Source organism: Scatophagus argus, chromosome 12, assembly GCF_020382885.2.
Source record: "Scatophagus argus isolate fScaArg1 chromosome 12, fScaArg1.pri, whole genome shotgun sequence".
In the NCBI taxonomy this organism is placed as follows: domain Eukaryota; kingdom Metazoa; phylum Chordata; class Actinopteri; family Scatophagidae; genus Scatophagus; species Scatophagus argus.
In genome coordinates, this window is record NC_058504.1 from 8,030,305 (window position 1) to 8,042,582 (window position 12,278).

A 12,278-nucleotide genomic window follows, 5' to 3' on the forward strand; every position below is an offset into this window, starting at 1 on the left:
TCGACTGAGCCATCAGTGGTGGGGTGTTGTGTAGAATCCTGAGATTTGATGGTGGCTCGGATTGTTGCTGGAAAACCTGTAGCCGCTGTGTAACCAGTTACAGATTTTTTTTTTTTTTTGAGGAAGTCCTTGTTGAAGTTGGCCTTTAAAGAGAAAAAGTTGTAAACATAAGTTGAAGCTATATTTCACACTTGTTCATGTAAACTGTGAATAGATTATGTAATGAATGATTAGTATGTGTATTGCACTGCAGCATGTTAATGAGAAGTAAATATAGAAACAGTTATTTATTAATGCGGCTGCACCACTGTATCTGTGTCTATATAGTCATCAACTAGCTCCTGGAACCCAAACTTAAACCAATCTTAGAATTGCTCATTTTGTCAGAGAAACACCATTTGCAATTATAGAAAAAGAGAGCATCAGCAGCAGCAGGTTTGCACATTTGAACCGACAAATATTTGGCAAACGACAAATGATTTGATATATATAACTTCATCAACTGATCATTCCAACTCTACAATACGGTGTGCTAATGAGTGATAGTAATAGTGAGAATAAGTTCTAAAGAGACTATCTGACGTAGCTTCCCTCCCTTGTATACTTTGATTACCACCCTTACTGCAAATACTTGGTTAACAATGAATCACCTCTGGTTACTTATCTTCTTCACCACCTATGTGGTTTTGACAGAAATCCAACACTGTCCTAGAGACTTGAGCTATGTTTTTGTTTACAGTGAGGGAGTTATACTGCTTCCCTAACATGGCACAAACAAATCTTTGTTTCCGTAACCCCCTTCCTGGAGTGAATGCCGGGTGTTTTTATAGCCCAGCTTGTTTTATAAGTATTAATACTGTCAGCGTGATGGTGAGATTCAGCTTGTCAGGTGTTATCTTCACATCACATATGGATTAGTGTATGTGTGTATGTGAGTGTACATGTGCTTATGTGTGTTTGTGCGTAATTGTGCGCATGTGATGCCAAACTTATTTGTGTTTCTGAGAATATGTGTCTGAGCATTATGCACCTGTGAGCGTGTGTGTGTGTGTGTGTGTAATCTGGAGCGCACTGTGAAGGTGTCACTGTAGAGCCTAGGCCCTGTAAGCTGTCAGACAGTGAGAGATGCTGCACCTCTAAAGGGCATGCTTTCTGGGCCTTTCCTGTCTATTATAAGCCCTGCAACACTCATCAAGGCTGTTGCAGTGCACTCCCATGTCCCTCAAGCAGCCACAGAGAAAAGCCACCTTTCTAACTAGGAGAGCCTTTGCCTCTAAACTTCACATACCCTTGTCTTCCATTCTGACATGATAAACGCAAGCAGCAGTAATGAGGAATCAGGTTGTCAGGGCATCCATTTTGTTTTTCTCAAATCTGAGTAGAAGCTTAAGGATCCTACCCTTTCTCTACTTTGAGACACCCGGTCCCTTTTCTCCCCAAACTACAACTCCTCAACAATGTCAAGGGTTAACCCTTCATGGCATCCTGAATGCGTCTTGTGATTCATGCCCACTAATTTAGATCCCCAGTCAATCTGAAAAGTTGTGTGGGGGCAGGAGTTTACAGGAAATGAAACACTGCACATTTATGACACTCAGAAGTGCTAGAACTGAAGGTGGTGCTAGCACTGCAGCTAAGATAGACTGCAGTGACACTAGCCAAAGATTGAGATGTGTCGCTATCTCGCCATCTGTAACAGTCACGCCTGGCGTCGTCAGAAACAGATCGCCTCGATACCAGCCACATCAAATCTCCAGTTTGCCAAGCAAATAGAATAAAACAATCTATCGATCTTGCCCCACCTCCTCGTGTATCAACACAATCCATCTATGTTTATCAGGCTATCTGGCTTCCTATCTTTTGTTGTCTGCGGGCAGGCATTCTTTTCTTTTCTTCTATTTTATTTTCTTCCTTCCTCCTCCCACATTTGTTTGGTGATCCATCAGCCTATTTGCCTTATCATGCTGCCAAACCATCCATTTACGCTCCCATCTGTCTGTCAAACTATATCTTAGCTTCCATTTGTCTAACTATCTCTCTGTTTACTCGTTCACCTGTCAATCATGTGGCGTGTCTTGGCTGCCGCAGGTACTCGCACTCATCTGGTTAATTCTCTGACCCTGTTGGCTCAGAAGACCATGTAATGAAATAATTAGATTTCTGTCATTTCATCTTAAGTTTTCACATTGTATTAACCGAAGCAACATGCCATTATACTAATACAGTTATGTCAGTTTAAGTGTTGACACGAGCCTGCATATGTTAACAGGAGTTATGAATTCTTTGTGGTAGAAGGATGACCTATCCATGTGTTGTTTGCTGTATTTGTTTTAGTTTAGATGTAAGATAATCCTTGATGAAAATCTTTTATTAGTCCCATAACTGGGATATTACAGACCAGACAAATGTTAAAGTTTAAACTATTGCACTATTTATGATCACTGTGTGTTATCTGTGATCTAGATAGCTCCGTCCACAGAATCCAAACGGAAGCAGGTCACTGCTTTGGCTCAGTCCGTTTCAGAACCAGCCTCAGTGGAGCAAGCCAGGCACTGATGTCCATGTAGTCAGGGGGTCTGGCCTCCCACTGAGGCCCAATCAGTCTTATAGGGTCAGTGACTGGCCCCCCTAGGCAGCAGAGTGGCTTGGCCTGATGGATGACTCTCTCTCCTGGCAAAGGACTGTGAAACACAGGGCTCTGCCACAGGCTCCATCTGTGCTCTCCATGGCTCCTACATGTCTTGTGGTCATAGTCTCGGGCGACTGGTGAAGCCCCAAATCAAAAGCTTCAGTCTAGTGTACATACTCTGATAGTGCACGTAGTGTACAAATGAACAAGTTAATTAGAGCGATCATTAAACAGTTGAAAGAAAAAAAATATCTGCAACCACTGATAACCAAGCAGTAGTTGGAGTTTTTCAAGCATCTTTCATATTATCGGTAGTGAGAGTTGATGCTTCTCTTGGTCTTGCAGTACTTTAAATTAAGTGTTTAGAGGGTTTTTTTTTTTTTACTGCTGGTCAGACAATATAAAACATCTAAAGATGTTGCCTTTTTGCCTTTATCAATCAATCTCTTAATGGACAGAATAATCAACAGATGGGAGTTGTAGAACTAAAGTTAATGTTTGAATGTTGTGGAAATGCTCCTGCTCCCTGTACTGCACATCCTCTTACAACTGGACCTCAGAGTTATTCTGTGTACTTCAGTGTTGTTCCAGAGTAAGGAGATAATGTCAAAGTAAAGAGAACACAAACTGCAGGCAAACAGATGGGCAATGCTGCAGTTTCAGGAATTTACTCTCAAGGATATTAGTTTTCTGTCATGGTTCCATTTAGGTAGAATCTTAGAATCCTGAAACTTTACTGCTGTGAGGACAATCATGAATGGAAGTTTTGCCTCAGGCGCTGATCGATTGCAAAACTGCTTTCATATAACTGTTCCATTTGAGCTGTGTGCATCCGCTACATCCCACAATGCCAAGGGGCATTGTACTGTGACTGAGGAATAAAGTCCAGCAGATATATTTTAAGGATATTTCTGTACCCGAGGAGTCCGATGAGGAATCTGTGGAACTAGTTCAGGCTCATTGTCTTCAATCAAAAATGTAACAAATATTAGCTGAACTTCAAAGAGTTTTGGTTGTTTTTTTTTTCTTTTAAGAGAAGAGCTCAAAGTGCATATAGTACACACAGTTTTACATGCACAAACAAACCTTGTTTTCTTCCCTCCTGCTGTTTCGTTGCTGGTTCAGACCCGTCAAAGCTCACTGACTGAGGAGATAAACTAGCGCGCGAAATGTAGTCAGGAGCCATTACCTACAGACCAAGCTCTATTCAGCGGGGTTGTAAAGAGCTGGTGAATGTGTGCATCTTGTATGTTGTTTGCATGAGGAATCGTGACAGGGAAATTGACTGCATGCGTGAACACTGCATGCCGTATCTGACAATAAAAGGACTACGTAGAGAGATGGTGCTAGTTGTAACACGGGCGAAAAAAGTGTTTAGTGTGATGGTAGCAAGAGGATAATCCTTAATGCCATTTTTTGAGTGACGGAGCACAGCCTAAATTTTGTCAAAGGCAGTCAGTAAATGGAATCAGGAAAGAATGGCTGTATTCACTATCTGGGTCAGCCACCAATATTGGTAAGCATGCACGTCAGCGTACCCACCGAGATAGAGTGGTGATAGAAGCATGGACAGGTTAACCACATCCCTGCGCTGTCAAAACTGATTGCATGTGTTATGACCACCATGCTCTCTGCGAACCTCTCCTCGTTACCGTTATCTCAACAGGCCGTCCGTTAAATTCACTTTGCCTCCAAATTCTGTACACAAACTGTCAACCAGGAATGTCAACTTGTATACGTGCAGAATTAGACCTCCATCTGAGGTTCAGTGTCCATTTCAAGTCAGAATTTATAGTGTTTAGATTGCTTTCTGTGTTTCCAAGTGGCCAGCTTGTTGCAGTAAACACTGGAGGTAATGTCAGTAATAAGGGAGATTAAAATAGGAGGGCAAGAGAAGGAAACTGAAACAGAAAAAAAGCGAGAGGGAGAAGGACAGGGTGTAGAGGGGTGTTAGAAATACAGAAATTTCAGTAACTTGCCTCAGCGTGTTTATCGTGGACTGTCTAAGGCATTTTCCTCTCTCATGCCAGTCTGATTGCCTCTGCCTGCTGTAGCATGCTGAGAAAACACACCAAAACACATCAAGCACTGGATTGCAGCCGCCTCGCTCAGATCCCCTGACATTTGTACACTGCCTTCATTTAGATAATCTGTCTTCGAAAAAAAGAAAAGCAAAGAAAGAAAGAAAGAACAAGGTAATACATATTTAAACTTTAGAGGGAAGTAAGAGATGAAGGTTCTTCACAGGTGCATCATTGTGTTAGGTCGGCTAGCAGACTACATCAGTCATGCACAGTCGACTTTGATTGAAAGTAACATGTTTATTACCCAGGGAACTTGTGAAAGTCATTCTAGGATGTATAGAAATTCAATAAAAGAAAATGTTGGAAGGAGAAGGAGAGAAACTGCATATATCTGTATAAATTAGATAAAATACACATTATTAAAGGAAAAGAAGATGGTAGTCAGTGACTGAGGCAACCAACGTGAACACATCAGCAGAAACTATGAAATGTTCTGTGTACTATTTGCGGTAAATACCAATTGCAAAAATTCATATCGAAAGAACAACCATTTGTTACGCATCCAATGCATAGTTCAACAGTTTATTGTCTTCTTTTCCTACATATTTTTTTTATTTATTCAGGCAAACTGTTGAAAAAAATCCTAGTTTTTTTTTTTTTATTCTCTTCAATTTTTGTCACCAGATGCAAGTTTCTTTGGTGTACTGTAAATGATCTGAACTGTGTCTTCTTTTAGCAGGGAAAAATAATAACTTGGATGCACGGTGTAACAAAATCAGAGTGAAAATGCCCTGCCCTTTTTTTTTGGTAAATCTTAGATATTCTTCTGGAAAAAACAGATATGAAACAAAACAATGAACCTAGCATATATATAGTGCAGCAGCTGAAAGAAAGTGTGATGGGCTTCTAATCCTTTTTAATCTTGTGCCATGCATTGGGTTGAATGTATTTCAACTGCTTATTATAAATCAGGGAGTGACTTCTAACATCAGTTAAAAAAGGGTTAGTGACAGTCTTTCTTTGGCCCACCATCCCATCGTCTTTCCCCTGTTGTTTTTTCCCCCTCTCTCCACAGCTGAACTCATCTTTTCTTCAGTTGCACTATTTCCCCCCCTCCCCTGCTCCTTGTTTGGGGGTGATTACTCTTACAAGTGAGCGAGTGGCTGTGTTTGCCACGACTGTAGTTTTGCGATACCTGGCCCATAACTTTCAGGAGAAAGAAATAGCTTCTCTCTCTCTGCATCCCATTTATACACCGTATCTTGTTTCTGTGTAGGGAGTTCCATTACTCTGTAGCTTGGAGGCTGGCGGAGGGGAAGGAGGAAAGGAGGTGGGGGAGATGAAAAGAGGTGATAGAAGGTTGCGACAGTTGCTGCAGACGCTCCGCCCTCCGACACAGAAACAAACACAACGTGTTGATGTGCAGTGGGCAGAGATCTAATCACCTTTATTATGTTTTATCTCATCAAAATATGAAGTGCAGAGTGACTCAGAGAGAGAATTAGACAAAGGCAGTGACATGTCAGAGAAATCGTGTTGTTGCTCACTTGTTTAGCACAAAAGGCAGTGAATGCATGATTTGCAAAGATTTTCTACAGTGAATGCAGCTCCATCGTGCCTCGTGTTGCATCCTGTTTGCCTTCTGCAGCTGTTTGCACGCATGATTGGTGATTATGTGAACCTGACCTTGTTATCGTGGCCTTGATGAATGTGCGTACCATGTTTAGACATTGGTCCAGAGTCTGATTCTACCCAGATGATATTTAACTAACATAGCATAATCCTTCCTGTTTATAACTGCCACTGAGAGGTAATTCCTCAAAGTGTCCCATGCTGAAAGCATTTGATAGATGACTGTCAGCTTTTCTTTCTTTGGCGGATCATAACGCCTTATCATGATGTAATTCCAAGTAATTAGACTAAGATGACACTAACACAAAACTCATTATGATATTTAATCTCTTTTGGGCAATCCACTAGGGGAACTGCAGCTCTATCGTCTATCATAACATGAAACAACATCTCACTGGAGGCCCCTCGAAACAGTCAGAAGAAGGTTGGAGCTTCCAGTGCTGGCTTAAGGCCTCTGCTTCAGCTGTTTAATAATCTTGGCGTCCTCTCCTCCTCCTATTACCCTTGTCTTATTCACAGCCTCTCCCTTGTGGCAGGGATCATCACGATATACATGCAAGGATACGCTTGTGTGTGTGTGTGTGTGTGTGTGTGAGAGAGAGAGAGAGACTTCCTCAAAGCAATGCACTCTGCTGTTTCTCTGCAGCCCGCTTGAACACTTAAGCAACAATGTATTTTCTTGTGTGTGTGTGAGTGAGAGAAAGAGGCGTGTGTGAGGTGTGTGAATTTTGTGTCATCCATCTGCCCACCCTCACTGAAATCCTTAGTGCGTTAAGTAACGTTGCCAGCCAGCATTTAATTAAGTTTCGCTATGCCAACATCTCCCTGCTGTAACATGGAATACCTGCTCTTCTTTTGTCAATTTCTTTACCTGTTCTTCTGCTCCTCTGTGTCGCGCCAACTGTAACTCGGAAAGATGTCGCCTCTGGGAGAAGCAGGTAAAGAAGCCATCAAAACCAATGCGAGTAGAAAGAGTTGCAATCAGTGCTTTATAAAACCGTAGACTTTGTCTTTTGTATGGATCTCTCCCTCTATCTCCCAGTCTCACTTTGTTTCCCTCTCTCTCTTAAAGTGTGTGTGCACTTGCAACATTCAATTCTGTAGAGTCTAGTAGTAATTTTTCTTTCCCAGTAGAAATAGCTGCTGTTTGTTCAATTGTTGTGATAGATTGATGGGGGGTTGGGAAAGGATGGGCTTTTATGCACCTGAAGATAGGAACAGAGAAGACATTATGAGAAGCCAATAGCTCTCCACGTAAGGCTTCTCCGATAGGAGATGCATTTTGCTGGAAGTTTTCCTCCCTTCTTTTGCAAAGTCCTTGATGAACCCTTTCCTGTGTGTTCAAGCATTTGGGCAAGACGCAGATACACCCAAAAGCACGCACTTTTTTTATTTGTTGTTCTGAAAAAAGCTACCTGCTATACGACATTGTTCCTGTAAGGATTCAACAAGTGGTCACACTAATGGTCTGCATTGTTTCATTTCCATTTTGTGTGCTGTGCATACAAAATGGCTGCCTCTTGTAATAACAAAGCCAACAAGCATGTGCTCATGTTAGCGTCAATGCACCAGTACTTTGGATCAATACCAAGGTCAATTATAAATCAGTGAAGAGAGCTGATAGCGAGTTGTGGGCTGGAAACTTTTTGTTATTTGATTGTAACAAAATATTAACAGTAGTAGTTTAACATAATCAGACCACTTGACACAAACCACTGTTCTATTTCAGGCAATATTAAACAAAAAAGGCTAGTGGCCTATTGTTGCAGGCCTTATTCAAATCCCCAGCAGTTGTATATTTTCATAGATGTGTTTGTGGGTTGTTCCAGTTTGTCTTTTGTGTCTTAACTTGTCTCTCAATTCATGTATCTTTTGTATTGTCTTCTCTTTGATCCTTTCCACTGTCTTTTTCCGCCATCCTACTTACAGTGACAGATGGAGCTCAAGATGACCCCGCAATAAGAGACCAAGAGTTTGTTTTCTCCCAGCTGTTTTTATGATGCTTTGATAGACAGAGGGGTGAAGGGGATTGTTGGCCCAAAAATGAGGTCACAGCTATTGTGCTTGCAAATCACTGGCAGGGATAGATTGTGTATGATGTTTTCAGTTCTGTCTTTTCTTCTTTTTTTCTATTCACTGACGCACCTGTGGATGTAAAAATGATTGCATGGAAAAATAGTGAGGATGATTTAAGACACAGTGCCAGAATGTGTTAGCTTTAACCATTACCCATTGTATATTGATGTATACAGTGAAAACTGAAAAAGGCAGGGAATACAGAACCTTTTATTCTTTCTGTTCCTTGCCTCTCTCTTTCTCCCTCTCTCCTCCTGTGTACCATCTGCATGATGCTTTGTATCCAGTCTGAAGGAGTGCTCTCTGTTCTCCACTGTGTTGGTGGGAGGCTGTGTGTGTGTGTGTGTGTGTGTGTGTGTGTGTGTGTGTGTGTGTGTGTGTGTGTGTGTGCGTGTGTGTGTGTGTGTGCGTGCGTGTGTGTGCGCGCGCTCCTAGCCATCACAGTCACTCTCAGCTCATTACCTGACATGATGGATGGAGAGAGTGCCATTAAACAACGCCCAGCCCGGGACGCCTGGCACCCTACAGCTGGCACTGAGTAATGGGCATAGTTGTGGCAGCACGCTTGGAAACACCAGGGAGTCCTGTGTGGGTGTGCCTGCAGTCATCTCCGTGGCTATGCTTCCTGGTCCTGTCCAGCCCCACCTGTCACCTGGCTGCCCAGTGGATGCCAGGGGCATTTCTGGGCAGACATGGTTGGATAGCATGGGAGGCAGTGTTTGTATGACTCTGTCATAGAACTGGCACCTGAGAAAACCCAAAGAGTTACTGGCCCTGCTTTCTGACCACAAACGCTGCAGTGAAACAGTCAGTGCTACCAATCTCCAGGTGTAAAGCAGCCACTTTAAACTTTCATTTTAAAAAAAAAAAAAAACATTTGATTCAGTTTTGTCTGAAGTTTATAATTAGTATATGAAAGGTTGCTACCCTAACCTTTCTGAATGATTATGTAACATAAACAAGTTCACTGGGTTTCTTTGTTTTATATATACTGTTTTGTAACTGCGACCTTGTTTTTTTTCCTGCCATTGCTTGTTTTTCTTGTGTGCGTGTGTGCGTGCATGCGTGCATGTGTGTCTGCATGTATACGTTTGTGTTGTCTCCTGTGCATATGCTGCATCTGATTTGAGAGTAGATGAGGGGCACTTGAATGGATGCCTGGACCAGGAGCTGAAAGCAGTTACTATGGCATCAGACACAAGCACCTCAACTCCAGCAGACTCCTCTGTTCCTCTGTCCTCCCCTGCTGCTCCTCTCTCAATCAGCCTGGATTTGCTTCACAGTGTTTCTTCTCCCCTCTGCATTTCTTTTCACTTCCTCTATACAGTCTTTCATTCGGTTGAGCTCTTGCGTGCCGGTATGGATCAATGTAAAAACACTTTCTTGTGCTTTCTCTCTCTCTCTCTCACTGTCTGATTCTTTGTTGTTCCTTTTTATATGAACAGACAACCGCCGTGCAGTCCTGGAAAGGTCTCGTTCACGCCACAACGCAAATCACCAACCGCGATGATCACTCGCGTCTACCACAAGACGCTAGACAAGTGCCAAAGAGGCCTGCGAGGTGGAGACCTGGAAGACGTCTGAAGGAGGGACGGACCATCCCTCACTGCGGCACGCACACAGACCCACACACACTAAAGCATTCTCACACTCACACACACACACACACACACACACACACACACACACACACACACACACACACACACACAGGCAGCATCACGTATGGAATAAAAATGTCTAAAGAAGCCACACAGAACTAAAGAATCTAAACTGCATCGCACACACAGACATTTACTTTTCATTCTGTTCGTCTGATGCCTTACATATTTATTCAATGCTTTCTCATCATCATAAATGTTCATGTCCTCTGTCAATGAATTTTAAAAAAGAAAAAAAAAACATTAGATTTTTTTTTAATGCTTTGAAATGGAAGTTTTGCAAGTTTAAACCTCCTACTAATCAAAATACAACACATGCAGTTTTGATTTTGACATGAAACAGCATGCAGTGTTTTGAAAACAGACACTCTGCCGAGAAGGACCGTACCATAGTCTATGCTTATCATCCTGACGAACATAATACACACAGTACATTCAACACAGGGGCAGCAGGCCAGCTGTCCTTTAAATGGAAGACAGGAATTCAACGCCCATCTTGGCAATCTCACAACCTGCTTAATGGAAGAGGGAGAGGTTGCTTAAAATGTTGTTTTTTTTTTTCCTGCCAATTCCTCCTTCAACCGTCATCAAGAGTCCACATGAATCATTTTGATTTCATTTCATATCTCGTAAAGCCACAAGAGCTGGCCCATGACTGAGTCGGTATTTTACAGCATGTGCTCTTGAAAGCGTAATCTCCATTTTGACAAGATGCATTTTTATTTTTAGTTTTGTGTTATTAATCAATGCCTTCAGGGTGCTGCTCCTTGTCCCAAGGTTGCGTTTGCTGTTAACATGAGAGACTGACACATTTCTAAATGCATATAACTGCCTAGAGAAGCCGTCATGACCCTTTGAACCTTCCTGCAGTTTTTCTGGGGAGGAAGGTTTGATGTTACAAAATACTGAAATGTATTGAATATTGATCTATTTCAGTCTGGGGTTTTTCTAAATATGATGGCATATTTTGTTTTTTTATATTTTGTTTCATAAAATAACATTTTATCACATGATGTGTAATTAATATAAACAGGGAAAAGCGCCCCCAAAATTCAGGAGTTTCGTTGGGTAAATTTATAACATAGAACAAAATGTAAAATGTTTTTGGGGTTATATGATCTACAGGATGTATTTTGTTGATCTAAAAAAAAAACCTTTTGGGAAAAAAATCAATCTGCTGAGGGAATCTATGGCTCAAACACTAAAGGGTTTTAGGAAACACCTCCTGCTTGATGCAAACTTTCAGCATTGAAACAACCACCTGATTGCATGGTGTTAGTGTACAAATCTTTGCTGTAAGTTTTGTTCCTCTGTCAGGACCCAGTGTCACACAGTTTCTTCATGTGAACTATTTATTCATATATTCATGCCTGGGGTGGCTGTGTCTCCTCACTGCCCTAAACTATAAGCAGATGCTACTAAAAAACAACCACTGGATCCGCATTGAGAGTGGGCATGACCAGAATAATCCACTAAGGGGGTCAAGAAGACAAGATGATGGTTGTCTTAGCAAGTAAATCTCCAAATGCCCTCCAATTCCCCTGCACTAATGGTATAAGTGACCCTTTTACCAAAACACGAGTTACTTTAGTAATGCCATAACTCTGCTTTAGGCTCTGTGTGTCTGGATGTTTGTGTCTGGGCAAATGTGAGTGTGTGTGCACCATGCCGGCTCAGTAATCGGAACAGGAACCCAGGCAAAATAGGATTCAGTGTGCTTGACTCCTGGGCTGAATAGATGGAGATTTTTCATTTAAACAATCTGCCAGTGCAGCTTGTGATGTGTCTGTTTGATGATGCCTCTTCTCCCAGCTTGCATGCTTCTAAAAATGCAATTTTACACATCATCTCGGCTCAAGGTGCATCCACAATGCTCAGAGTAGTCTGAATATTTAAGAAGACAATAATTCTGCCCTGAATATAAGGTTTGAGCAGTCACACAGAGAGAGCATAGAGAAAGGTTTCCACATAAGGGATTCTGCATAGATATGAGTTTTAAGGAAAGCACTGATTTCCCGTTTTTTCACAGCTCGCTCTTTGTCCTCAACACCACAAGTCTGTGGAGTTTAAAATAGTCAATAAGACTACCCTTTTTTTTATTTTATTTTTTTCTAGATCAGTTCTCCATCAGCCCCGATGTCTGCTCTGAAATCTGGTGTGTTTTTTCACTTTTCTGATTGGATACTACAAATGCCAAAACAACTAGTGGTTTGTGGTTGACAATTACGATTACAAAGTCTGTTTCTTTATGAATAA

At 41.8% G+C, this 12,278-nt stretch overlaps 1 protein-coding gene across 9 annotated transcripts in view; it reads left to right on the forward strand.

Moving 5' to 3' along the window:
- Positions 1-10,043, forward strand: part of diaph2 (diaphanous-related formin 2) — a 337,446-nt gene extending 327,403 nt beyond the window's left edge. For all 9 annotated transcript variants that reach the window (XM_046405286.1, XM_046405289.1, XM_046405287.1 and 6 more), the window contains one exon: positions 9,807-10,043. In XM_046405286.1, coding sequence (XP_046261242.1) covers positions 9,807-9,871 — 65 coding nt within the window. In that variant the 3' untranslated portion in view covers positions 9,872-10,043. The remainder of the gene's footprint in view (positions 1-9,806) is intronic.
- The last annotated feature ends 2,235 nt before the right edge of the window (positions 10,044-12,278 follow it).